We start from the raw sequence: 27,678 nt of genomic DNA, 5'->3' as shown, positions 1-27,678 counted from the left end.
CAGCAACAATAATAATTTTATTATTACCAAATACTCTATTCCTAGGCCCTCTGTCCTAGCCGGCTGCCAGTGGGGCCACATGGTCACCGTCATGCGGCCCCACATGCTTCCTTGTGGGGAGGGTTCATTGGTTGAAAGTCAGGATCTTCATCTGGAGCTCCTCGTCCCTTATCCCCACCCCAGCCTGCAAGGGGGGCAGTGGGAGCGTCAGGGGCTGCCGGCAGAAGCTGCTCTTCTTGCAGGAGAGGGGCGTGTCGAGGGTGAGGGAGGCATTGGCCATCTCCTGGGGCTTGGAGCTTGCCAGGAAACGCAGCAGGGTGGAGAGGGCCTTGGTCACGTCGCTCCGGGCCCCCTCGTTGGCAAAGCAGTAGAGGATGGGGTCAGCCACGCAATTCAAGCTGGTGAAGGCCAGCGAGATGTGGTAGGCCACAAAGACCTTCTCCTCGAAGCTGCAGTCACAGGGCTTGCTCAGGTAGACGGCGCTGCGGGAGAGGAGGATGACATGGTAGGGGGCAAAGCAGACGAGGAGGATGACGATGAGGCTGAGCGAGAGGCGCTTGATCTTGGCCTTCTCTTGCTTTTCGGTGGAGATGTTCCCACGCACAGCCCTTAAGATCCCCTGGTAGGAGAAGAGCATCAGTGTCCATGGAAAGAGGAAGCCAATGAAGACGCGGTAGAGGTTCATCCAGGCCACCCACTCTTCCATGGGATACTTTTCAAAGCAGAAGGTGTGATTGTAGCGGTCGTGGAAGAGTTCGTTGTGGAAGAGGGGGGCCGAGTTGGCCCCAATTTCAATGGCCCACACTACCACACTGACAGCCACAGCCGTCTTGACCCGCCTGAACTTGGCAAACCTCAGAGGATGCGCCACAGCCAGGTAACGGTCCACGGAGATGCAGCACAGGAAGGCGATGCTGATGTAGATGTTGGTGTAGAAGATGAACCCAAAGACCTTGCAGGATTCCTGGCCGTGGATCCAGTTGTCATAGTGAAGGAAGTAGTCGATCCAGAGGGGCAGGGTGGCGATGTAGAGCAGGTCGGCGATGGAAAGGTTCATCAGGTAGACACCTAGCTCATTCTTCTGCCTGACCTGCAGGTAGGCGGCCCAGAGCGCCATGCAGTTAGTGGGGAAGCCCATGGTGATGACGATGATGTACAGTGTTGGGGGGAAGAGGTGGTCAATCTTGGAGTCCACGTGGCAGCTCACCATGGTCGTGTTGCACATCCTCAGGGTGGGACCGAAGGACTTGCTGGGGCACAAGAGCAGTGGCGGAAGCCAGAGGAGTTGCCAGTCCCCGCTTAGAACAGGAATCTGTGGGGCCAGAAGTGGTACGTCCACAGGACCTCCCAGGCCATCACAGGGAAGTTTCTAGAGCTAACTTGCGGAAGGGTCCCCATAGGCCAAGTCTAAGCGACGTCTCCCACCTTGGCTCTGACCTCTCCAGTCAGCTCGGTCGGTATTGGGATTGTGCCTCACTGGTGCTTCCTGTCCTGTTGGACCTGTGGATAGAGAATGAGATGGATGCTGAGGTTATGAGAGGGCAAGAGAGGATCCATTTAATGGCCTGGGCCCAGGAGACTTGAAGCAGCACCCACATGTGCTCCCCCCACCATTAAGATCTGGGGATAAGAACCTTCCAGTCATTTTGCTGCCTGTTGGACTGGTGGCCACTGCTGACTGAGCCCTTTTGGCGGTGGCCCAAAATGTTAGAACCGGCTTCCCAGCACTGCGTGACAGAACCAGGAGCTTGTCCCCTTTTCAATGAACTGTGAAGACTTTTATTTGGCAACCTTTTTACAACTAGCATTTGATCGACTATTTTCATGCTGGCTCTTGATTTTATTTTGTCTGTCTGCTTGTCATTTTATTCCACCCTGCTTGGGAATCTGCTGTAACTGAAGAGCAGGCTAAATAATAACCTAAATAATGAATAATGCCACCTTTGAAATAGCCCCCCCCCTCCTGTTACAGTGTCTCTTTTCTTCCTCTGGGGCATTGAAGATGGCTAAATCTTGAGTGGGGACACTCTGAAAGTTGCATCCTTTTAAGTTTCCTGTGGGATCACTTGGTAAAAGGACTGACTTAAGATAGTTTGGCGCCTGAGGTGCAAAACCCAACATACAAACCCAAAATCTTCTACCGCTCCCGATGAAGATAGGACACAATTCACTAGGAAGTTCTCCTGCACATACCTAACTGAAGTCAACAGGAGCTCTCTTTTGTGCAGAAAAAGCAGAATTCAGCGTCCCAAGGCATTTGGCATTCTTCTTTTTAAAAGCGCCTTTTTCGTCTTCATGGTAGCAAAGTGTGCTTGTAAGTGTGTGGGCAATACTTTTTGGTGAGATTGCAGAAGCCAGGGCATCAGGTTGGGGAGGGGCCTCAGCTCAGCTGCTTGGCTGCGGCTGCCTCACCCACTGGCCCTGGCCACCGATTGCAGTTGCCAGTTATTCATTTTTAGTGTTGAGTTGCACATCATCCTATCTGTGAGGATGCCTGTCAGTCAGGTTTGGAGTGCCAGCCGTTGTGGCAGGTGGCAAGAGGAATGCAATGCCACGGGAAGGGGCAGAGGCATGCTGGCTGGCTGGCTGGCTGGCTGGTCTTGGTGGAGCTGGTGTGGTGACAGACAGCTGAGCAAGGGTGCCCCGCTTTCCCATCTGGACCATCAGCTCAGAGCTGAGCCACTGCCAGGAATTGAACCCAAGCAAAATGTTTACTTAGGCAAGCGGCCAAACCATCCCCAAGCCTCGTCACTTTGCCCGGTGTTTCTGGGAAGCAGAAGCCATTGGGGTGGGGGGGCTGCCCCCGTCTTGTCAATAAAACACTGCCAGCTTGAAAGTGGATGGGATGCACTGAGGAGACAGGAGTGGGAGGCGTCGCTGAGAGAGTGAGCAGCCAGGAACAAGCGGGTAGCAAGTCCCACCAGTCGGGTGTGGCTTTGGCCTTCAGGGTGACCTGAGGATGCCGCCGGCCACAAAATGCATCTGGCTGTTGGGCGCAGCCATTTCCACAGTGTTTGAGTCATGTCGTCTTCTCCCTGTTCTCAGATTTAACGAGGTTAATGCATCCACAGCTCCCAGATGCTGTGGATTACAGGGTAATCAAAGCACAAGGAAGGGATTTCAAAAAATTCTGTCCAACTATCCCCTGATCTTTCTCTCCCTACCTTCTCCTGCCCCGCTCAGCATTCCATGTGGACATTCTCCCCTCCATCTCTCTCCTCCCCATCTCTCTCTCTCTCTCTCTCTCTCTCACACACACACACACGGATCAGAAGAATTAAACAGTGAACCTTTCCTGGACTGTATCACTCCAAGTGGCAAACTATGGGAGCTGTTGCATAATAATAATAATAATAATAATAATGATGATGCTTCCCTATGCTGGAGGTGTGGGGGGTCATTTCTGGGACTTTTACACACAGCAGGCTTTACCGTGAACTTGAAGTTGTTCCAAAAAACCGATGCAAATAGTGGATTTTTTTTACCCCAGATATAAATCGGGCTACACTCTTTAATGCACAGTGGAAAAACCCAAATTGTGTGTGAACTGCTCCCTAATAACTTTGGGGCAAATCTGGCAGATATGTGAACGTACCCTCCATCCATTCCGGAGGAGATGCGTAAAAGCCCCGTGTGAAAAACTTCCTGTACACAGAAAACTAACGTGGGGGGGGGGGTGTTTCAGCTTCATCCTTTTCCATGGGGAGCATTTAGCTAGGTAAAGCCCCACCCTCACCTGAAGTGGTGTAGTCCACGAAAAGTTTTATCATTTGGTTCTGAGGACTGGATTAAGTAGCCCAAAACTTCTACTGTTCTAAAGGCCAAACTAGATATGATGTGGGAGAAACAGGATCTCCCAATTTGTTTGTTTGTTTGATACATTTGTATACCGCCCCAAATGCAGGTCTTTGGGCAGTTTACAACAAAACGATAAAAACAACCAATAAAAAGATTAAAACTTTTCAACAATTAAAATTTAAACTGTTAAAACTATTAAAAATACAATTAAAACAATATCTAATTAAAAGCCTGGGTGAACAAATGTGTCTTGACTGCCTTTTTAAAAGTTGATATTATTATTATTATTATTATTATTATTATTATTATTATTATTATTAATTTATTATGTAAATAAGTAAGTAATAGAAGAAGAAGAAATTAACTGCAGGTGATTTGGATCAGGAGCACAGCACAGGAGGAAATGGGTTTAACCTTTCCTCCTCGTGCTCTTTTTCTGATTGAATTTTCCCCCTGCCCCTGAAGCTGCTATTTGCCCATAGTGGAAAACCCACGTGTGTCTTAGGGATACATCAGAAGAAGTGATTTTAATTGGGAAAAACAGCTCACAATGAAAAGCATTAAACCTCCACCACCACCATGGTACAAGTAAGAATCTTTCACACACACACCCCTATACACACACACACACACACACACACACACACACACACACACAAGATCCCAGATCTCTAGTGTTCACAGATCTCTAGTGTGATCCCAGATGCCTGCGTCAACCATTCTTCTAAGAGCCAGAGACCTGAGACAGACCCAAATAACAGCTGGCTTTTATATTCCCAAAAGTGTGTGTGTGGGAGGCGAGGATCGATTGCTCTTTCTTTCTCTGAGTAGCTCTTAGTGCAACCGGATATCTTTTTTGTACCTAGCACAGTCTAACCTAATTCAGTCTGCCTAATTCATGCTATTTTACAAAGTGCAGAGTTGGGCTTTTACCCTATGTCCTGAAACATCTTCTCCTCTCCCCCACTCTTGTTTCCCTGCTTGCTTAACATTCTACTTGAAGAGAAGTTCTCAGAAGCTTGCTGACTGTTTTGTGACATTTAGTTGACCCTTATGAAAGCTATTAGCCCTCTTCTTACTCTAGGATACAAATATGCACGGTCAGTTCCCCACATTTATCACTATGAGGCTTTACACACAGGGCTTCTACCCCGAATCTCCTTCAGAGGAGAGTGTGTGTGTCGTTCACACACCAGACAAACTTACCCCAAAGTCCCTTCAAGATTCTTGGACCCACTCCACACACAAACCAGGCTTTGTGATGCGAATTCTAGCGTATCTCGACATATTTCCAGGTTTTTAAAATGCTGGTTTTAAGCTACTTTTTCTGAAAATGCCGGAGCAGATAGGGAGAGGCACTCACCTAGACTCATTAGTACGAAAAGAGGGATGCTCTCTTTAGAAGTGGAGATATCGGTCTTTAGGAAGTTCTCTCTCTTCCCCCACCCCATTGGCTAGAAGGAAAACACGTAGCGTGCCATGTGAACTTGTTTCAAAACAAAACCCGAAAGCAGAGGGGCGGGGCTGCTTCCCTCAATGCCGCGAGTGTAGTTCGAAGTGACTTTGCTCAACATTTACCCCAAAGCATGAAGCCAAGTGCGAATAACTCCCATGTGGGCAACAAACTGTAGACGGTCGATCCCATAAGGGGATGCATGCACTGCAGTAAGTTACTGTTGTGTGAACAGTGGCTTTCATTTGCCCAACAAACCTTGGGACAGTTGCAGAATGCCATGGCACTGAGAAACTGCATCCAGACGGCCAGATCTGGGCTTCTGAGCAAGAGGGCTTGTCCCCCAGCCCAGCTTGAGCCTCACCACCTCAGGAACGTACCTTCAGTTGAACTCTGCAAGTCTTAATTTTTAAATTAATTCTCTCCTCAAAGTGCTGCATGTTGAATTTCTGTGCAAAAAGCTCCTGAAAAATTAATGCTGACCTTTCTAGGCTCTTAATCCCTCTGGCTGGAGCTGAAGGTCACAGGGACCCCCCCTCCCCCTAACACGATTCCCTGGAACTTTCCTGCCCGGCTCTAAAGGGCAAAGAACAAAGCAGACACCGGCTGGCGCATGGAGAGCAGGGGGTCCTGCTGCCAGTCCCAAGTGGGATGCTGAAAGCAGCAGCCACGACCCAAGGCTAGAAGCATCAGGTAGATATAACCCCCCGTTATCTCAGGGGTTCTTGAACCTGGGACCTGAGTGTTGGACTACAATTCCCATGGCTAGGGCTGACCTGTTTTCCCAGGCTTTTAAGTGAAATCTAATTTTTAAACTTTAATGTGCTTTTATCTGTTATGCCTTTAAAAAATATTTTTATGAATTTTAAATGTTCTATGTTTTATATTATGTTTTAATTCTGTATACCACCTAGAGATTTCGATGTCAGGTGGTATAGAAATCCAATAAATAAATAAATAAATAAAATGATGGGAGTTGTAGTCCAACACCATCTGGGGACCCAAGTTAGGAACGTAGGAAGTTGCCCTGTGCCAAGCCAGAGTCTGTTGGTCCGTCTGGCTCAGCATTGTCTACCCAGACTGGCAGCGGCTCTTCCAAGGTTTCAGGCAGGAGTCTTTCCCAGCCCTTCCTGGAGATGCTGCCAGGGAGCGGGCCTGGGGCCTTCTGCATGCAGAGCAGAGACCTCTACCACTGAGCTAGTCCTGCTCCCAATTGTGAGGACCCCTGACTTCTCGGTTTTCCCCTCCACCATCGCCTCTCTTTCAACTGGAGTGTGTCTGACCAATAATGAACGAATAGCCCCATCTTGCTGTGAGCAGAAAAAGAACGATTGCACCAGCCAGCTAATACGGGTGCAGTTTAATTAACTCTAATGCACTTTAAAGGCATTGTGGGAGAGGAGTCAGTGGGTCTGAAAAATCCAGACCAGGTGTTACCCAAGGACTGTATTTTATTTTAGGGTTAAAAAAAAAATAACACCCCAAACCATTAAAAGCCTTGCCAGTCCCCAAGCTTGAGACCTAGAGGATGACAGGATACCCAGTGAGAATTTTGAAAGATATATTTGATGCATAGTATTAAAAATAATGACAAACTCTCATAACTTTACATACACACTGACAATGAAACCTATGAGCCTCTTTGCTTCTGAAACTGTTCTGGGTAGAATTTCCCAGACTTTTAAGATCAGGAATAAGCTGAGTCTACACTGCCAATGTAAACTGGTTTTAACCTGATTCACCACTCACCGTCTAGCCATGACACCCATACAGATGTAGCTGTTTTAGGGGGTCTGGAGATCTTTGACAGAGAAGCTGCCAAAATCCTGCAATTCCTTCAGGAAGAGAGGAGCTTCAGAGATCAAGCTGTAAGCACTGATTGCCCTCATTATTCTAGATGTGTGGTTGAGAAGTGAGGAGGGAATCATGTATCATGATGGCTGCTGAGAGTTGCAGCAAGAAACGAGATGTAATTGCAGCAAGAACTGGGTGGGCGGGAGGAAGGAGTAAGTGCAGGGTGAAGCAGTTCACCCGGGGTCTGGAATCTACAGCAGAGATACTGTTTAGCTTCCATCTGTGGGAAGGCAGTGGGGTGCAGTGGTTAGTCATGGTGGTGTCGGGTCAGAGGCAGGACTACTCCCGTTTTCCCTCTGGAAAAGGAAGGGGTGTTGAGATCAGGGGCACAGACTTTGGAATTCAGTGTTCCTGCCATCCATTCCTGCACTTGGAAAAAGATGGGACTCGACTGGTTGAAGCACTGGGGAGGAGGAAGACACTCAAGTAGGGTAGATCAGGTAGCCTAGCTCAGTATTGTCTACACAGACTGGCAGCAGCTTCTCGAAGGTTACAGGTAGGAGTCTCTCCCAGCCCTATCTGGAGATGCTGCCAGGGAGGGAACTTGGGACCTTCTGCATGCAAGCAGGCAGGTGCTCCTCCCAGAGCGGCCCCATCCCCTAAGGGGAAGAACTTACAGTGCTCACATGTGGTCTCCCATTAAAATGCAAACCAGGATGGTTTGCAAAGGGGACCATCCATGTTGGTTACCCTTTAACATCCTGGAATTACGTTTTAATACCCCAAACCAAAGTGATAAATGATGAGCTTGTCCCAGCCTTCCAAGGTGTGCTTGTGGGTGATGTGAGCTTTGGGATGTGTTTTGCCATTGTGAGTGTGTAACCAGGGTGCAGGCGATGGTGATAGTTTACTCTGCGTTAATTAAGGGGGAATAATTTGAACATGGAAGGTTTGAACAGTTGGGCCTCCGGAGGCATGCTGTTGGCCACTGGGTGGAGCAGAATGAGGGACTTGATGGGGCCGTTTTGTCTGAAAACCTTCGCTTAGGGCTGCTCTCAGGCTCTTCTGAACAGATGGGAATGGTGTATGTAGTGCAGGAATAGCAGCAAGCCTTGAATGTGCAACTCCTAGGATTCATCCAGAGATCAAACTGGAACCCCACAGCCCCTCTTCAAAGCCTGGGGATGTCATAACAAGCAAGAAAGGGTGCTGGTGAGCTTGCAGAGCAGAGGTGGGCAAACTGAGCCCTCCAGCTGTTGTTGAACTACAACTCCCATCATCCCCAGTCACAACTTTATTATGGCTGGGAATGATGAGAACTGTAGTTCAACTACAGCTGCAGGGCCAAGTTTGTCCACCCCTGTGGTAGGGAGTGCCCTTTCTGAACCTCTGAGCAACCACAGAGGGAGGACTTCCAGCTCTGAAAGAATGACTGGCGACTGGGCCGAAGCTCTTCCACCTCTTAATTTCTGAATTAAACATTGGATTTGTCCTCAGTTAAGGGAGGAGAGGGTTCAGAGATCAGACCGTTCTCCTCTGTTAGCCTTAGAACACTGGGACACGTTTTTAAAGAAATAATAGTGGTCTAGGCAACTTATTCATCAGGCTTGGATAAGCTACTGCACGCTTCACTGACTCACCCAAGAGGAATGTTTCAAAAAGCAAAATGGCGGCTGGACAGTCAGCTGCTCATCCTGAGAAGCCAGGAGGGCGCCAAGCAGGACTCAGCTGCCTCTGGTTCCCGTCCGCTCTGGTTGCTTCTCTCTCGCTCTCTCATCCCTGCCTCAGGGTTAACGTTGCCTGCAGGTTGGCCATTCATCAGGTGGAGCTGTGTGGGCTGCACAGCTCTACCTGACGAATGGCCAGCCTGCAGGCAGAGCAGCTCTCATTAATGCTAGGGTGGGACAGAAGGGCGCAAGCGGAGCTTCTGGGAACCAGAAGCAGCTGCCAATCGCTCCCCGTCCCCACCGGCTGGTTAGGATGAGCCTCCCCTGCAGCTGGAGCCCTGTCTCCAACTTCCCCTTCCCTTCCCAGCCACACAGAGATTATTATACAGCATCATCATTCATCAGATATGAGGAGCAGTGGAAACTTTTGCTATCATAAAATTCAAAGTGGCTGCTGGTATGAGCTTCTGCATTGCCTCCGGTGCTCTTTTACGCAGCCTGGCATCTTCATACACCCCCCGCCCCGGACGTGGCCCGACTGCAAATACGTCTATACTGCTTTTCAACGGCGTTCCCAAAGTGGTTTACACAGAAAAATAAATAATACATCAATAAGCTGGCTCTCTGTCCCCAAAGGGCTTACGGTCACATGGTCCTCCGAGGCAGTAGCGGCAACCAGCCAGGAGGCTGCTCCACCTGACGAACGGCCAGCCTGCAGGCAGATGGGATGGGAGAGAGAGGAGCCAGGGGAGCTGCTGGGAACCAGAGGCAGCTGCGCCTCGTTGGCCGCCCCCCTGCTCATCAGGATGAGCTGCTGCTGGTCCTGGGGCAGACGCAGCGCCCCTTTGGAGAGCCTCGCAGGGGGTGCTTCTGCGCTCTCCTACTCTCAGCTTGTGGTCTGGCTTCACCAGACGGAGGGAGGCAGGGGTGACAACTTGGGACAGGGGTGCTGACGGAGGTTGCCAGCTGGCAACAGAGAAAATGGCCTCATGTGCCTTTAGGACGCGTCTGAGCTGCAGACATCAGCATGTTGCTATTGCTGTTACCAGTATTCTGAGCCTGTGTCATTTCCACCGCCCGGAGATAAACATCACCAGCAGCTAAAGTCTGCAGATTAAGCTGCTGATAAGGGCACCGGAGCAGGGGCCAGCTGAAAAGTCGCTGCCGCCTTACGGATCCCTCTGCACAACCAGGCCAGAGAGCTCAGGGCTCCACAACCCTCACCCTGTTCTGATCCGCTCCCCATTCTGAGCCTGTGATGTGGAAGAGCCGGGGCGGCGGAGGGGGGGGGGGAATGAAGCAGAAGGCAGAGACCTCGACCATCCTAGCCGGCCTGTGCAGAGAGTGTTTAATCATTGCCCACCTGGTACTGCTGGAGGTAGGGTGGGCTGTGTGGGAGGGAGGCGTGGGCAAAAGGAAGGGCGTCGTTACTGTGCAACCAGCGGCACAAGGACATGTGGGCCAAAGACACCTGGCTCAAGCAAAGTCTCGCTCGAGGGGCCCAGCCCCTGCCGTGAGGTCAGGATGTAGGACCTTCGGGGGTGTGTGTGTGTGTGTGTCATACTTACAGCAAGCGCCCTTTCATGACTCAAGGGTGCTGCCCCAGGGGGCATTTGCTTCCCCAGCCCCCAACTGCAGCGAAACTGCACTGAACCTCCCCTCACACTGTGATGGCAGGCCAAGGAGGCACAGGACTCTCTGTGGGTGGCACAGGTCATAGGGAAAGAGGAATGTGTTACACACACACAGAGATGTATGTTCAGACGCTGCCCAATAGCCCATTGGTGCACAGGGTGCTGTAGAACTCTGTGTGTGGGGGGGTGAGGTAATAGCAAAAATTATACATGCAAAAAAGGTGGGTTTTGTAACCTGATGTAAATTTATTTACTGTCTTTATGCCCTTCAGTACATGTGCTGATATCTATTTATTCTGCATGGTTTTATGCTTTCCCAGTAATGCAGGGTATGAAGCCTCAACGCAGGAGAACCCTGTTCAGCCTCCTCTACGGTTTTGGAGGTTTGTCCCTGTACAGCCCACATATTTTCAAGCTATCTTTGAAACCTTAAGGGCTAGAAACTTTGCAGTTTTTTTAAAAAGTTGAATGTTTTGATTGTAAGCTGTTAAATTTTGCATCCAAATGCAAAATTCTGTGCTTGCCTGGTGCCGTCACAGAATACACAGTGTCTTGACTACAGACCAAGTGGAAGCAGAAAGTGGCCCTGAAGAGGTGCTTCCACTGGCTGGTTGCTGAATGCCTGCTGAACTCCCACACCTTTGGGAAAAGCCAGAGACTGAGGGCAGAGTCCGGGGTGAGGGACAATCAGCCAGTGATTACCCTGAAGTCTCTGCAAGGTGCTTGTTCTTGCATGGTAACCCATTTGTGCAAAGGTTTCAGAGACGCTGCACACCACGAGTGGCCAGATCTGTTTCTTCTGCAACACACCACAACATTCACACATTTGCTCACTGTGCCAAAAAGAAATTCAGCCCAGCGCAACTTCTGTCCCCCCTGGCCATAAGCTCAACTGTTCCTTTCAGTCTGCATGGAGCAATCTTTGGGTTGGATAATTTTGCTGCCATTCTTCCTTCCTTGTTTATTGAGGCAGGTTCGCCACATAACTAGAGCAATGTCTTAACTAGGAATTAATTAACTTCACCAACATGAGCTCACCAGGAGGATGTGTGCCAAGAAGTTCATTGGTAGACGGAGTGAACACAGGACGCGCTGGAAGCCTGAAGACAAGGGGTGCCACCAGGCCTCTGCAGAAAGGCTGCTACTGCTGTGCTACGGCTCCTGGGGATGGAGAGAGAGAGAGAGAGAGAGAGAGAGAGAGATGGGGGCGGGAGCTGGGGCTGTGCTCCTTGCCGCCTCCCTCCCCACAAGGACATTGGCTTCTTCTCTCCCCCATTACCGGCCCAAATGAGATTAAGCCAAGATGGACTCCGCTTCCCACCTGCTTGCACACAGACAGCCCGCCAGCCAGCCACTGCACACGGGCTCTCTCTTCCTGCCTGGAAACCACGTCGCCATCTGCCCCAGCCCCAGAGCAATAGGCCAGCTAGCCATGCTTGAAGAAGGGGCCCGGGCCATTGTGGGGCTGGCAGGGGGGCGGCGGCGGAGGGAAAGCCTTTTTGAAAACTCCGCAGAATGAGGCTCTCGGAAGAAAGTCACAGAGCAGTTTCTGCCGTTTAAGCTCCATGTGGCTCTGGTACATAAAACCCCCCAACCTCCCATTTCATCCCAGAGACCCCCTTCGGTCTCGCCACCACCACCCTTCTCCTAAATGCAGAGACTTCGCGCCATGTCTTCCATGGGCAGCGTGCAACTTCACTGCTACAAGTGGGCTGGAAAGCCAGGGTTCAGCCTTAGCGGAGGGTAAAGAATGTGTGGACGAGAGTGCTTCTGAGCTTGTGCAGAATGTCTTTCCCACATCACCGGGTAACTGCAATTAGTCCCCGACACATCTGGGTTTGGAGGCACAGCAGCACCCAGGGGAAAGGCTGTGGCTCCTTCCTGCCTGGCTGTAACCCTCCCAGCCCCTCTCTTGTGCTGAATGTGAGCAAAGGAGGGAGAAGCAGCTGCAGGGGCCGGCGGTGGCTGCGGAACTATTCAAAGAGAGATCGCTTAAAGGGCACTCTAGACTCTCCTCCTCCCTTCTTGTCTTCCCGCCCTTCACTGCCTTTTATTCTGTTTGCACACCACCAGCAGCTGAGTGCTTCGCTGTTCTCGCTTATTCTGACACTGCCTGCCTGGGATCAAGTCCCAGGACAGTCATGCTCTTCAGAGGTGGACAAGTCATCACCTCTCCCTCGCTCAGTCTTAGCTGCTCTCACAAGATTAATGGGAGGGAGGATAATATCGGCTTGGCCTCCTCCTCCTCCTCCTCCTCCTCCCCCCTTTCCCCTCTATGGCACCCTTTTGCTCCTCGGAGGAAGGGAAGGCTGAGATCCAAACGGGACCAGCTTAACCTCTACCCAGGTATCTGTCCAAAGCACTGGAGTCTCAGGGGGCTTGTCTTGGGGCATGACAAGGTGAGGCGTAGCTGCTTCGGCAGTTCTGCTGGGCCAAGAACACAGAGCAGAAGTGAGAGGAGGAAAGAGAAGAAGCCAACGGGATACGGAAGGAGGAAAGACCCCAAGCGGGTGGTCTGTGGAAACTCAGCCCAGCGGCCTCTTCATCTGTCTCTGAACAAGCGTATGTCCAAGAGCCTCAGGCGGAGTCGGGCTCTCCAGGATCTCGGGCAAAGCAGGTTCCTTCCCAGCATCGGCTACCTGGGCTCATTGGAACAGAAGATGCTGGGGACGGAACTGGAGGAGGCCTTGACATTAATACCGATGGTGGTTTCTAACCTGACTTTTTAAACTTGTTCACTTAATTTGGTTAATTTTATTGCTTTTGTTGTATATTGTATCTATTTTATTGTTGTGAGCCGCCCCGAGCAGTAATGCACTGGGTGAGTGGGGGATTATAAATATTTTAAAGGAAAGAAAGAAATTCCGCATGCCAAGCGTGTCTTCTGGCCCTGCGCTGGGGTCCAGGCTGCAGACGTGAAACCCACAGGGTAGGGGGAAGGTCACCCAGCACAGCGCTGTCCTGTGCTGCAGACGGAGACCCAGATGGGTTCTCTTCTCCGCTTGCTCCTGTCCGGGCAGCAGGTGCTTTGCCCCCCTCCTGCCTCCCAGTAGTAACAGCCTGTGCTCAGAGCCCAACTGAATTATCCCGCCACCAGCCTATTTATATCCCAGAGAGCCGAGGCTCTCTCCGGCTGGGCCTCAAACGTGAGCCCTGGAAACCAGCTGGAAGCCCAGGAGGGCCAGATTGGGTTACAGCAGCCCACAACTGCGGCTGTACTCTCAGCAAGACGTGGGGGTGGGGGAGAGATCTGGGCCCCATGGCTGGTGGGGAGTTCTGGCTGGAACGGCTGCTGCCTCTCCCAGCAGAGGGAGCCAGGGGAGGGGAGGCCAGCAGAGGTGTTGCTCTGAGGGATTCGTGGCGTCAGATTTGGAGGGGGGGCTGCACAACCCCGCCTCCTTTCCAGACCCCCGCTTGCTCAAAGGCAGGCACATCTAAGCAGCCGTCACTCACTCTCGGTAGGCAAGCTCCCCCCCCCCTTGCATCAAGCAGAAATTCAACAGGCAAAACTTGCTGAAGCTTCCCTGCTGAATTTCTTCCCACCATTTGGCTCTTAAAGGCCCTGCCAAGGAACAAGAAAACGATGGCCGTTCCAAAATGAGGAGCAGGGATCAGAAGGACTTGCAATTGCAAAGTCAAAATTGGTTTAATTGGTAGATCATTAAAGCAAAGTTTTCGGTGATGAATTAGCAAGACTTAATTTCCAAGAGGCCACCTAATGGCTTGACTATCAAGCAATAGGTTGCCGGTTCGAATCCCCACTGGTACACCTCTATCGGGCAGCCGCGCTACAGGAAGCTGCTGAAAGGCATCCTCTCATCCTGCGTGGGAGGAGGCAAGGGTCAACCCCTGCTGTATTCTACCAAAGACAACCACAGGGCTCTGGGGGAGCCAGGAGTCGAAACTGACTCGACAGCACACTTTAAATTTCTGAGAGAGGCAGGAGTTGTGAGCAGCTGAGAGATACTGACACGCTTCTAAGTAAGGGTGACCACAAGTCTTTGCATAGGCAGTTCTCGCCTGCTTGCTGGGCCTGCACTGTCTCCAGCAGGCAGGCATGGCGGCGAGGGTCTGGAAACAGGCAAATGCATTTGAACGCCTCGGTTCCTCCGGTGTCTCGGCCCCCCTCCCAAGGCAAGTATCTCCGCCTGGGCCTTTGCTGGAAGCGGCAGTGCCCAGCCCCTTGTGTCAGGGTTTTTCTTCTGCCGGGTGTGTTTGGGTGCGTCTGGCAAATGCCTGCCCAGCTAATCTAAGGTCTGAGTAAATAACCGTGTCTAGGGTTTGGTGCAAGCCTGGGCCTGAGGAGTGTCCAAGCCACACTGGGGCGGGGGGGGGGCGAGGCAGGGAAACGCTTCCTCTCTTGCCTCCTTTGCAGTAACGGCTCATCCTAAGGAGGCAGCCGGGTGCCAGATGAGACACAGTGGCCTCTGGCTCCTCTCTCCCACCCCGGCACGAGCAAGAGCCCCACTGCCTGCAGACTGGCCATTAGTCTGGCTGAGCCCACACAGCTCTACCTGATGAATGGCCAGCCTGCAGGCAGCACAGCTCTTGTTAATGCTGGGGCAGGGCAGAATAGGAAAGAGAGGAGGAGCCAGAACTGCCAGGAGCCAGAGGTAGCTGCACCTCCTTCGGAGAGCTAGGGAAAAACGGACATGGCCTGACTTTAATCCTGGCTGGCTGTTTCTTGTCCAGCTACCCTGCATGAATGGGTGCCTCTGCGCCTGTGCAGAGTGGCAGGCACTCCCTCATCACCAAGTAGCCACAGTGAACAGGCACAGCTCTGGAACGAGCAGGAAGGGCTTTCTGGGCCAAGGAGACAGGACCCAGAGGTGGCGGGGGGGGGAGGGCATTCGCCTTTCACAGCCTAAGGATGAGGCTGGCTTAAAGACTAACTTGTAGCAGAAGCATCTGTGGGTCAGAGGAGCCCACTTCATTGTATGACGGCAGGAAGCAATATCAGCATCTCTCTTGGCCTCTTAAAAACAGAATGCGGAATTTGTTTTCTGACTGGCCCACCCTCGAGTGGGAGTTGGAAAACCACTCTCCTTTTAGAAGGCTCTCCCACCTCCACCCCTCTCCGGAATATTGCAACCCTGGCTGGCGTTTCCTTTATGAAATCCTGACCTTCAGCCCTCCCGGCAAATGCCAGGGCCCTGGAGAACCGGGTAGGCAGGACTTGAGCATTGCAGAAGGCCTGCAAGCTTTAATTGGTGGGTTGGTTCTAATGGGTTCACTTGGCATATTAATCAACCCATCTGATTGATCAGCTGGGGAGTCGATTTTAATTGATGAGGCTGTAAGGGAGTGGGCAGACCTGGTTTTTCTGTTGGCTCTTTGGGGTTGTGCTTGCTGCTGTTACACCAGTGGAGGAAGGCAGTTTTTAAAACGGCCTTTTCTTTTAGCCAGTGGTGGTGTAAAATTGTAAGCTGTCTCATGCCTCCTTAGTTGTTGTGTGTTTTTTTAAGCAGCTATGTTGAGGTCTGAATTACATGCAGGGTTGTTTTGATTTAATCAGTCAGTTTAAAAACTCCCAGTTAATTTAACATCTGTCAACCAACTGATTCATTGTAGAGATTCTGACATTCTGCCAGCAAACGGCTAGCCAAAGCATTTTTGAGGTTGCAGCCAGAAGGGAAACTGAGGCAGGACTGGATTCTTGATCAGGCACCACCATTTCCCCTCTGCCCCTATCCAGGCGGAAGGCCAGGCCTTTCGAAAGGCGCACAACCACGTATTAACATGTGTTGCAAGCCTCTTGTGTTGCATGGCCCTCTCACCCTGTGCCTTGCAAAGAGCCCTTTCGTGCCTTGGGTGGCCCTAGATTAGATACCAACAACATGAACCCACCAAGCTGCCCTATCCAAAGACTAACTTGTAGCAGAAGCATCTGTGGGTCAGAGGAGCCCACTTCATTGTATGATGGCAGGAAGCAATATCAGCATCTCTCTTGGCCTCTTAAAAACAGAATGCGGAATTTGTTTTCTGACTGGCCCACCCTCGAGTGGGAGCTGGAAAACCGCTCTCTTTTTAGAAGGCTCTCCTACTTCCACCCCTCTCCGAAATATCGCAACCTGGCTGGCGTTTCCTTTATGAAATCCTGACCTTCAGCCCTCCCGGCAAATGCCAGGGTGGGCAGTACTTGAGCATTGAAGAAGGCCTGCAATGGAGTCAGTCCATTGGTCCATCTAGCCCAGCACGGTCCAGAGGAGAGCTGGTCTGGTGGTAGCAAGCATGGCTTGTCCCCTTAGCTAGGCAGGGTCCACCCTGGTTGCAGTTGAATGGGAGACTAGAAGTGTGAGCACCGTCAGAGATTCCCCTCAGGGGATAATGGGGCCACTCTGGGAAGAGCAGAAGGTTCCCAGTTCCCTCCCTGGCAGCATCTCCAACGAGATAGGGCTGGGAGAGAGATTCCTGCCTGCATCCTTGGAGAAGCTGCTGCCAGTCTGTATAGGCAATACTGAGCTAGATGGACCAAGGGTCTGACTCAGTCTATGGCAGCTTCCTAGCTGCCTATGTACTCTGGCGGGCAGCAGGTCTCCAGCCAGAAGACTCTCCCAGGGGCTTGTGGCCAAGGCTCGTGTGCCCTGTTCCTGAGCAACAGCCCCCACCCTCTAGTCTACAAGGGGGGGGCGTGTCTCCTGATTTGGGGGTAGCCCTCTTGTTCTTGGAAGTGTTCTTTCCAGCAAGGCTCATGCCCTTCAAGAGCCAGCCATGTGTCTAGATAACAGCCCCTAGATAACAGTGCTCTGGAGTGGGCAGCTGGCTCTTTGCATAGGCAAAAACTCTCTGTCTGGCTTCCTCTTTCCCCGCTCCCAAAGGCAGGCGTTCTTACCGGGAAAACTGCTCCACGCAAACAAGGCTGTGCCAATTGCTTCACACAGTGGTGGGCCACTGTGTGAAACAGGATGCTGGACTAGATGGGCTTCCTTGGGCCCGATCCAGCAGGGCTGTCCTGATGTTCTGATGTTCAATTGCTTCATCTACTCCAGGGGTTCCCAACCTTGTGGCTGGGGATGATGGGCATTGTAGTTCAGCACCATCTGGAGGACCACAGGATGGGAACCCCGGTCTACTCCATTGCCTGCATCCAGCCCAATTCTTGTTGGCCCGGGACCCTGCCTCGCCTGGGGTGTCCAGTACGGCTTCCTCCCCCATGTCCCAGTCTTGCATGGACCCCATCTCATCACCTCCAGTTCTGTTCTTGCTCCACCTGGTTCCTTCTCTGGACCACGGAGGCATGGATTCCAGGCAGCCCACGGAGGGGTCCCTTCTGCACCCCGACGTCTCCCCTCTGCCCCGATCTTCCTGCTCCATCCGCATCAACCACTTTATCAAAGCCGCTCGATCCACAGATGAGGGCTTTAAGGCTTTGCCAGCATGCAGGGCCTCGTCTGGCTGTTGCCTCTGGCTACGTTTCTACCCAAGGAAGGCTGTCATTCTGGGACCGAGGTGCAGTTGCTAGGGCTGCCGCTCTGCCCCACAGGACAAGTGCTGTGGGGTCCTGCGAGGGCCCGCATGGCCTCTAATGCTGCTTAACACCCACATGAGGCTGTCCAGAGGTTTGGGACAAGGTGCCCCCAATACACTGTCAACATCCAGCTAGCTCCATTTCTCCCTTTCCACCGATCCAGGAGAGACCAGGGGAAGTCTGAACGGGAACCTGAGAGCAGCAATGTGGGGAAGCCCATGAAAACGAGTGTCTCCATTCAGATGGAGATGTGAATGGCGGGAGGGCTGATTGGCTTAGGAGCTGGTGGTTCTCTGTTCTGGATGGGACTGCTGCACTCTCCTTGGAAGATAGTTTGGGGAACCCGATGTTGCTCCTGGGTTCCCTGGTGGTGGCTGTGAGACGGCCTTTTTATCAGTTTCCATCAGCTCCCTCTGCAACTTGGCGATAATGACTTGGCCATTAAGGAGGGTGGTTGAGCAACAGCGTCAAACAGCATATCTCTCCAGCATATTATCAAGAGGTTGTATTCTATCGCTTAACCTCAGCTGGACTGGTGTAAGGAAGCCACTGGAGAGATACCCCTGAGCCCTCTAAGAAAGGACGGCTGCTTAAAGGAGGGGAACTTATATGGACTCTGCTTAAGAAAGCTTATGTTAAATCGCAGGGGGCAAATCAGATTTGGAGGGGAATATGCGATGCATGACAAGTTTCCTGTTTGGTCAATATTTTTATAAAAACATTTAGTCTAGTGTAGTGCTACTCAGCACTACTATACGCTGCTCTAATGGGAAAGTTTACTCACGCTTTGAATGTTTTGTTTGCTTGTTTTGTGGCTGTGTGTTTTTAAGAATGTTAGTAAAACGTGTTTGAAAAACACAAAAAAGACCATGACCTTGCCACTGGAGCATATGCTCTGATAACCTCCAAGCTGGACTACCATAACACGCTCTGCATGGGGCTGCCTTTGAAGACTGTGTCTGGAAACTTCAGGTCCTGCACAATGTGGCTGTTCACATCTGACAACAGGTGTCAGGCACCTGTATTAAAACAAGGGCCTCGACTCCCTGATCATCTCACTTCAAAATGCTGCTCTTGACCTGTCAAGCCCCGAGGGGCCCCAGGATTCTGCCTGATCAGTCTCCAAGTTAGTTGCAGGATGGAGGGGCTTCTCATGGCCTTCCTGGCAGCGGGACTCTTTCCCTCCTCCTTCAAGAAGCCTCCCTTTCTGGAGATGAAGGAAAGTGTTCCTATTCCAGCAAGCATTTGGGGAAGAAGGGGGCCGTTTTAACCAGGCTGGTAAATTTACTGCAAGTTGCTGCTGCTGCTGCCACACCTCCACGGGCTCCTTGGCTTTGAAATTGCGTTTGCACTGATTGCTGCATTATTGTTTTAAATTGTGTTGCTTGCTTTTAGCATTGTGATTTGTTAGCTGCCCTGAGGGCCCGTAAAAATAAACATGTGTCTGGAAGGCTGACAGTGGGACAGCTTTGTGTGTTGAAGTCTGGCCCCTCAAGGAGGGCTGCAGCAAGCCCCCCCCCCAACTCCAGCCCCGCTTACACACACACTTTAGGGTGTACGTTCTGTTAGGGTTTGAGGAACCCTATCGTGGAGGAGGAATGCTCCTCCCTCTGCCCCCAGCTCCGCTGCACCCAAGAGAGGCAGAGGTGGGGAGATGCTGTGCTCACTGAAGGCAGCAGCGATTGGGGAAATTGCTTGTAATGTGCCTGAACTCTTTGTCCTGAAGCACCGGCTGCTGCCTGCCTGCTCCTTGCATACTTTCCCAAGCAGCAGGAGTGGAGGGGCAGTGCAAAGCCTCCTCCTGCTGATCAGTGAGGGCCAGGCCGAGAGGCAAGGTGGATTTTGGATGCCCCCCAATCCACCAGGAAGTTATTTGAGGCGGCACACAAGCACAGTCGCCCCAGCCTCCGGGCCAGGGCAGGAGCCAGGGTTTCCTCCTGACTCCAGAGGTTCAGAGGGCAAAGAGGTGTGTGGATTGTGGGAGTGGACTGAGGCCAGGGCTATTTCTGAGATGCCTTTTCTGATGGGAGAGATCCCTAATAACTGCTGGCGTTTGTGTTTTCAAAAGCAGGGGGGCGGGAGGGAGGAGAAAGCAGCCTCTGCTTCTCTCTCTCGGAGTAGGTCTTTGCTGCAACCTGATAGTTCTTTTGCCCCGAACAGGGCCTAACCTCATTCCGTCTGCAGGATGGCTCCTCTGCTCCATCTTACAAAGTGCAGAGTTGGGCTTTTCCCATTAGGCACAGAAACATCTTTTCGCTCCGCCTCCCCTCTTCTTTCTTTCTTCCCCGCCCCCCGCCCCCCCCCGCCTTTTCTCCCTCAACATCCAGCCAGAAAAATCATCCTGGTGAACTCAAAAGCTCGCTCACTTCTTTGTGACATTTCAGAAGAGTCATGGTATTGCCCGTCTGTGAATTTTGGATCGTTTTTCTAATTCTATTCTATTCTATTTTAATTTATTCAGTTCTTACTCAGGGTAGTTTACATTAAAATAAAAAACACATTATAAAACAAAATCAAAAGAACATTTAAACCAGATTAAAACTCATCAAAATTAATGCCCTACAGAGAGCATATTGCAGTTGTCCAACCTGGAGGATACCAGCTGGTGTACCATTGTTTTCAGGTCACTCTCCTCAAGGAACGGGCGGAGAATGAACCAACGTGGCTACCTGCAATTTTTTTTTTGTTTCCTATTCCAGGTCCTTTCTCAGTGGCAGTGGGGATCTGTAGAACATAAGAACAGCCTTGCTGGATCAGGCCCAAGGCCTCTCTAGTCCAGCATCCAGTTTCACGGGAAGCCCACAGGCAAGAGGTGAGGGCATGCCCTCTCTCTTGTTGTTGCTCTTCTGCAACTGGTATCTTGCCTCTGAGGCTGGAGGTGGCCCACAGCCACAAGACTAGTAGCCACAGCCACAAGACTATAAGAAAGGTGCTCCAGGCCCCTGATCATCTTGGTTGCCCTCTTCTGCACCTTTTCTAGTTCTACAAGATACAGTGACCAGAACTCCAAATGTGGCCACACCATAGATTTATATGAGGGCATTATAATATTGACATTTTTATTTTCGATCCCCTTCCTAATGATCCCTAGCATGGAATTTTTTCACAGCTGCTGCACACTGAGTCAATGAGACCCCAAGATCCCTCTCCTGGTCAGTCTCTAACAGCTCAGATCCCATCAGCATATACGTGAAGTTGGGTTTTTTTGCCCCAATATGCATCATTTTACACTTGCTTACATTGAACTGCATTTACCATTTTGTCACCCACTCACCCAGTTCAGAGAAATCCTCTTGGAGCTCCTCACAATCTGTTGTGAATTTCACTACCCTAAATAGTGTGGTGTCATCTGCAAATTTGGCCACTTGGCTGCTTACCCCAACTTCTTGATCATTTAGGAACAAATTAAAGAGTACCAGTCCCAGTACAGAACCCTTGGGGACCCCACTTCTTACTTCCCTCCATTGTGAAAACTGCCCATTTATTCCTGCCCTATGTTTCCTGTCCTTCAACTGGTTACCAATCCACACATGAACCTGTCCCCTTATCCCATGACTGCTAAGTTTAGTCAAAAGCCGTTGGTGGGGAACTCTGTCAAAAGCTTTTCAGAAGTCCAAGTATACTGTGTCAACCGGACCACCTTTATCCACACACCTGTTGACTCTCTCAAAGAACTCCACAAGGTTAGCGGGGCAGGACCTGCCCTCCCGGAAGCCATACTGGTTCTTTTGAAAGACAGTCTGCTTAATCTGCGCCAGGTCTTCGCTCCAGAACCTGCTTTCAGTGCCAGGGCTTATCCTTGAAACAACAGAGCACCGTTGAGGTTGTGCACAATCCTACCTCACAGGGTTGTTGTGAGGATAAAGTGAGGTGCGGGAAATCATGTACACCACCCTGAGCTCCTTGAAGGAAGGGTGGGATGTGAACGTAAGGACACTTTTCCTTGCCCCGAAGGCGCTGTCTGGGGGGTGCGCGGAGGGAGCGGAGGCTCCCAGGGAGGAGGTGCCCCTTCGAGGCAGGCGTGAGCGCGGCTGGAATCGTCCTCCTTCCAGATTAATCCCTGACTGTATGATCCAATTATTGGACTTGACCAGGCACAGATGAGAAGAAAGTGATGTGGGCAATTCAAAAAGTAATTAACGATTCAGTGCAAGTCTGGTTCCCCCAGTCTGTGGAGGGTCAGGAGAAGGGAAAGTGGGCGCTCCTTCGCCCTGGCTAAGAGCCCCAGTTCCAGCCCCGCTCTCGGCCATGGCGTCCTCTCCCTCGGCCCGTGCCTGCCTCTCAGTCTCCAAGGGAGGGAGAGACGGCAGGACCAGGCAGGCAGAATCCGTATCTACGGGCGCCACAGGGCTGAAGCCCGAAAAGGGCGTGCAACCCTGAAAGTCTGGGGGGAGCCCCCATCCGGGGAAGGAGGAGAAGAAGGCATTCTGCACATGGCCAGAGGTCCTCTTCCTTCACTCCCTGGCGTGCCCAACTCTAGCCAAGCGAGGAAGGCGTCAGCAGGCGCAGTCAGTCTCCGCAAGTCGCGGGGTCCCGCACGCCCCCTCCCTCCCTCCTGCCCGCCCCCCCCAATTGGCCAGCCCCTCCTCCCGACGCCCGCCCCCCGCCCAGGCTCACCGATGGGGCTGGTTGCCCGGGGTCGTCGTGGCTGCCGAGGTGAGAGAGCTTCCCGCCGCCGCCGCCGCCGGCCCGGAGGAGCCGCAGGAGGCCGGGCGCAGCTGCTCACGCCGCCGTCGCGAGCGCATCCTGCTGCCCGTGCCCGGAGCCCATCGGGGTCTGCCGCGCAGGCAGGCAGCAGCAGCAGCAGCAGGTGGCGTCCTGGTCGAGGGGGGAGGGAGGGAGGCGGTGGCGGCGGCGTGAGCAGCGGCAGGTCCGTCCCCCGCCCGGCTCAGCCTCGACTGAGCGCCCCGAGGACTTGCCCCCCCGCGGCTCCTTCCTTCCTTCCTTCCCCACAGCCATCCAGCCTCCCTCCTCCCGGGGCGGGCGGGCGGGCCAACTGCCTTAACCCCCTCCGCGCCGGAACTCTCGGCGGGGGGCGGGGGGGGGCCACTGCAAGAGCAGCACTCACACTTCTTCCCAGCAAAGAGACACCGCAACTGTACCTGTTGAATTCTCGCCTGCCGTGCCCCTGTGAAGGAGGACCCAAGTGCCCTGCCAGGGAGAAAGGGGGCGGCCGGGCTGTCCAAGAGCGCGCGCACACTCCCGTCCCCTGCAGCCTGCATGCCGCCAGCAGCAGTAGCACGCTTGGGTGATTCAGGCAGGCGCTGCTGGGGGTGGCGGGCGGGCCGGGGGGGGGGCTTCTGGGCCAGAGGCCAAGGAGATGGTCGCCGGCCGGGCCTTTCCTCGGGCTCCTGAATGACTATACATGGAACTCCTGCAGCAATGAGGGATGGTTCTGTCGGGAGCGATTGTGCTTCTTCGGGGAAACAAGGCGCTACATACATGCAGGCAGCGGGTCTGAATGCCTGTCGCCCGACTTGCGTGCCCAAGATACACGGGCAGTCATTGTCCCTGGTCGTTCCCCAGACTGGCTCTGTTCTGGAGGCCCTGGAGTGTCACCTCCCTTCCCTGTTTTATCTCTTTTGGCGGGGGGCGGGGGGTGGGAGGGTCTGCCTGCCTGCCTGCCTACATGTGTGTGATGCTAGACAGAGTCTACATTCCTCAGGGTTCACCTCCCTTGTTGCCAAGGTCTCTAGAAGGTAAGTTTCTGGATGGGGAACTGGGTGCAGAGCAGACATGCACCATCCAGATGTTCACACAGGGACAGTGACACGCACACTGCGCACTGTACAGGCTGCCATTGCAACACACTGCAGCTGCTGAGGTATATTTTGAGCTGCTGGTAACATTTTATAGGGCAACAATACGACTGTGTTTTCTCATCGCTCTTTAACCAAATGAGCAAACACTCTCCTAGCTTTTGAGGCGGTGGAAGACAGGCCATTGCAGAGTCAACGCAAGCCAGGTGGTGGTGGGGCATCCTTGCCCCAGCATTAATGAGACCTGCACTGCCTGCCGGCTGGCCATTCATCAGGTAGAGCTGTTCATGCCACTCTACCTGATGAATGGCCAGCCTGCAAGCAACGCAGCTCGCTAGTGGGCAGGAGGGAGAGGAACAACCCCCAAATGGCCTCCTTTGACGCACCCCTGGCTCATCAGGATGAGCTCTACGGAGCCAATGGTACGGCATGCAGATGGCGGAGTGGACCCAAGTGCCATGTGAAACTGGCCCTGATTCACGGCAGCAAATCCCGGCTGCCCAGTCACCCCATCCAGCAGTGAGCAGGAAGAGGAGGGCTCCCTTTGAGAGCCACTTCCCGCCAGGCTGAGCTGCCCCCCCCCGTCTGGGGAGCAGGGCCAAGTCAGCAAAGGGACAGGGTTGCCCTGCTTGCCAGAAGTGGGCACCAACTGACCCTTTCTCTACCGCGCCCACTTTCCAAAAGGAGGCAGCCGCATCATCATTTTCCAGCATCCTCCCCCAATTCCTGCCTTGCTCAGACTTCCTTTCTCCCCTTTTCCTTCCTGCTGCTGCTGCTGCGATCCTTTTCCCACCATTCTTGGGCTGAGTCATCTGGGCGCATCCTGGCCCCTCCCGACCCCTTTCGTGGAGGCAGCAGTTTGTGAGGCAGACTCCCGAGGAGCTCTCGCTGTCCACAACAGCGTCTGGCTTGTGCAACCACCCCAGTTCCAAGAATCTATGTGTCCAGGGTTCCCCCATCCCCTTCCTTTCTCTGTGACGCACACTGCCCCCTCTGTGGATTCCCCGTCAGATCCCATGGTCTTCCTCTCATCTCAGTGCCAAGACTAGGATCATTGTTCCTTGGATGTCCAGTGAGTGGAAAGGTGGGACGGACACGGACACACACACAGAGGTCAAAAAGAAATGTGCCCAACGACCAACTGCCCGTGAGAGTGGCATTGCTGCCAGTCCTTCGGTCACATGGCATTCCTTGGTGGGGGGTCGCCTCAAGAGGGCACGGACTGCTTCCCATCTCATTGCCCGGCTTGTCAGGGGGAGCTGCTGCTGCCGCCACTGAGATATGGGGTTTGGATGGCCACTTTCCCGTGCAGCAGGCCACACTCAGGAGAGCGTGCTTGAGGGAGGGACAGAGCCCTGGGAGCAAGGACAGCCCTCTTGGGCTGTGCCATTTTGTTCTTGGGGCTAAGCTAGCAGGGAGGAGAAGGGGCAGATAAGTGGAGTTCTAATCCTGTTTGGGTGCTGTGGCTTCTGAGCCTTCATCTTTTAATAGCACAGTGGCACAGAGCCCTGGCTTGTGTTTGTGGGCTTTAGAGATGCGATCATTGTTCACCCGGAGCCCCTGCAAGGCAGTGGAAGGAAGATGGAAAGACCCGCCTGCCCTGAGAGGAAGGCAAAAAAGGGGGCACCCAGCCAGGCCAGGGAGCTCTTGCCCTCCGCTCCTGGAAAGACCAACCGCCTGAGACGGCCTTTGATGAACTTGCTTCTTTTAATATTGTAAACCGCTCTGGATGCCTTTGCCAAGGCGGAGAGGCGGCATAAAAATGTAGCCAATACATAAATAAGATGCCTAATACATCGAAACAAGGACCCAGAGCCTCGCCCCACTTCCACAGTGGGGCCTGTTTGTGTATTGTTGTGAGTTCTGGTCGTGTTTGGAAGCCGAGAGCCCACCTGAGAAGGACAGGCAGCCTTCTCTTTGGGAAGTCTGATCAGTAGATGGACGAGAGACTGCCTGGGAACCCTGCCTATGCCACTGACCCACAGTTGTGTGGAGGGAGAAGGGGGTGGGATATAAATGCAACAAAACCCAAAATCGCGTTGGAAAGAATGGGAAATAAGCCAGGCTTTGAGCATGTGCTGAGTGCCTTTCTCTTTCAAGCTGGTGAGCAGCCATGGCTTACCTGGCTGGAGCTGGAGACGGGGCTCCCTGCGAGGGGATGTGGCTCCCAGTCAGGCCTTCTTCCAGGCTGCGGGGGCTCAATGGTGGGCTTGGTTGCTGAGCCGAAGCTCGGGATCAGACCCGGCCTGAGGCTCCGCTGCTTCTCTCTCTTTCTCTGCAGTGTCTTTGAGAAGGAGACGGTGTGAGATCCGTGAGCTGCAAGGCCTGGAGCTTAAGGAAGGCCGCCCTGACTGAGAAGATGCTGCTCATGAATAAGTAAGCAAGCAGGGAACAAAAGAGAGGGCAAGGGAGGGTGTGTGGACAGCCGAAAGCTCCTTAAGATGAAAATTGGCACCTGGGACAAAACCTTCCCTTGTAGCAGAAGAGACCTGGAGGCTCCAGAGAGGCGAGGGGTGGGGGAGAGAGAGGAGCTCTGTCCATCCAAAGGCATCATAGCCAGCCCAAGATACTGCACTACCCAAGGGTACTAGAAAGTCCCACAAGAGCTGTGCAAGAGCACTGCCATGGGGGATACCGGCAGCCAGCCGAGAGGAAGCAGCAGCGCCTCTTTGCTGGTGCCTGTGATGCTGCTGCCACGCCCCTGACAGCCTTGCGATGGGGTGTGCACAGCCTGAGAGTCAACAGCACCCCAAACCCATTGATCTGTGGAAGGGCCTCTTCCTGGTGCTGACTAAACCAAGCACAGTTTTTAAAAGGCACCCCAGCAGATGGGAAAAGGACAAGACCACTCAAAGAGAAAACAACTTTCAGAGTTGACCCTCGACTGGTGCTTCTGCTGAAGGCATAAAATCTGAAGAAGAGTCATTTCTCACTTGAAACTCCCTCCCTCTCCTCCCTCCACCACAAATAGTTAAGGGATCAGACTGTAATTCCCAGCCCCAACCACCAGCTGAGCTTTATGTAATCCGTGGGTCAACTCAATAACCAGAATGCAGGAGTGGCTAGTCCTAACGACCTGAGGCGAGGCACAGCTGCCTCTGCTTCCTGAAACTCTCTCTTGGAGCTCCTGTCTCTCCCACCCCTGTGTCAATGAGAGCCATACAGGCTGGCCATTCAACAGGTGGAGCTGAGCAGTTAACCCCACAGCTCTACCTGATGAATGGCTAGCCTGCAGGTGGGGTGGGAGAAACAGGAACTGTGACAAAGTAAAGAAAGGCACACAGGAATTCAAAAGAAAATTGTAAAAAAAACCTTAACTAACTAGTTAGGTGAACCTTAACTAAACAGTTCACCATTTCCCATCTGCTAATGGGTGTTCCAGGCTCTCTCAGCTAAGCACTGGCCTGCTGCTAGGCAGAGGTAAAACTCAGTGCTAGTTACTTACTTAATGTTTTTGTGTTTTCTTTTGAATTCCGGTGTGCCTTTCTTTACTCCCAATTCCCCCTATTTCCCCCAGTTCCTTGTTCGGTGTGCAACCCTTGTTTCTTAATGGAGTTCATATCCTTAGAAGTGGCTTCAGTCGAAATTAACAGGTTCTGGAGGGTGACTTGCAAAACTCTGCCCCATGTGCCTTGTAAGGTCCTTTGCTACTGTTGAGTTGTTTTCAGAATAGAATGTTGTTGTTGTGTGGACTCTGGCTGCACAGTGCCTGTAAGTCCCAAGCTGGGCAGTTCTAGGTGGTTGAAGCTGTGCCTGAGCCCGGCCAGTGGCTTTAGATCAACTGGTGGCAGCCTACCTTGAAGGAGTGGTGCATGGGTCAATCCCAGGAAAGCATAAGTAACCCCCGTTCTGTCACGGGAGCAAATGGCGCTCCAGGAAGCAGAGGCAGCTGTGCTTCCTCCCCCCATCCCTGCTTGTTAGGACCAGCCACTTCTGCCAGAATGAAGCCAAGGAGAACTTCCAAGGAGTTCTAGAGCTCTGTGGGATGATTTGCTGGTCCCTGCGATCCATAAGCAGAGCCTGCCCCATGCCCTTCAGGGCCAGAGAACGCACATCACCCAGGGTTGAGATTTCTGGAATTTACAGAGCAGCTTTGGGCCATCAC

At 52.6% G+C, this 27,678-nt stretch overlaps 1 protein-coding gene across 4 annotated transcripts; it reads right to left on the bottom strand.

Annotated features, from left to right (window-relative positions):
• Positions 1-25,762, bottom strand: GPR4 (G protein-coupled receptor 4). 4 transcript variants are annotated; one of them, XM_053268470.1, is made up of 4 exons: positions 22,432-22,752; positions 21,469-21,612; positions 11,385-11,507; positions 1-1,500 (listed from the first exon to the last, which is right to left on the bottom strand). In XM_053268470.1, exon 4 carries the CDS (start codon positions 1,223-1,225, stop codon positions 125-127), a length of 1,101 nt encoding a protein of 366 aa, XP_053124445.1. In that variant the 5' UTR covers positions 1,226-1,500; positions 11,385-11,507; positions 21,469-21,612; positions 22,432-22,752; the 3' UTR covers positions 1-124. The 4 variants fall into 4 exon arrangements, with proteins under 4 accessions (XP_053124445.1, XP_053124447.1, XP_053124446.1 ...); XM_053268472.1 differs by lacking the exons at positions 21,469-21,612; positions 22,432-22,752 and adding an exon at positions 25,696-25,762; XM_053268471.1 differs by lacking the exons at positions 21,469-21,612; positions 22,432-22,752 and adding an exon at positions 22,917-23,019.
• Between the last annotated feature and the right edge of the window lie 1,916 nt (positions 25,763-27,678).

This window comes from Hemicordylus capensis, chromosome 7, assembly GCF_027244095.1.
Source record: "Hemicordylus capensis ecotype Gifberg chromosome 7, rHemCap1.1.pri, whole genome shotgun sequence".
Taxonomy (NCBI): domain Eukaryota; kingdom Metazoa; phylum Chordata; class Lepidosauria; order Squamata; family Cordylidae; genus Hemicordylus; species Hemicordylus capensis.
The sequence above is the reverse complement of the archived record's forward strand: the minus strand, read 5'-3'. Positions and strand labels throughout refer to the sequence as shown.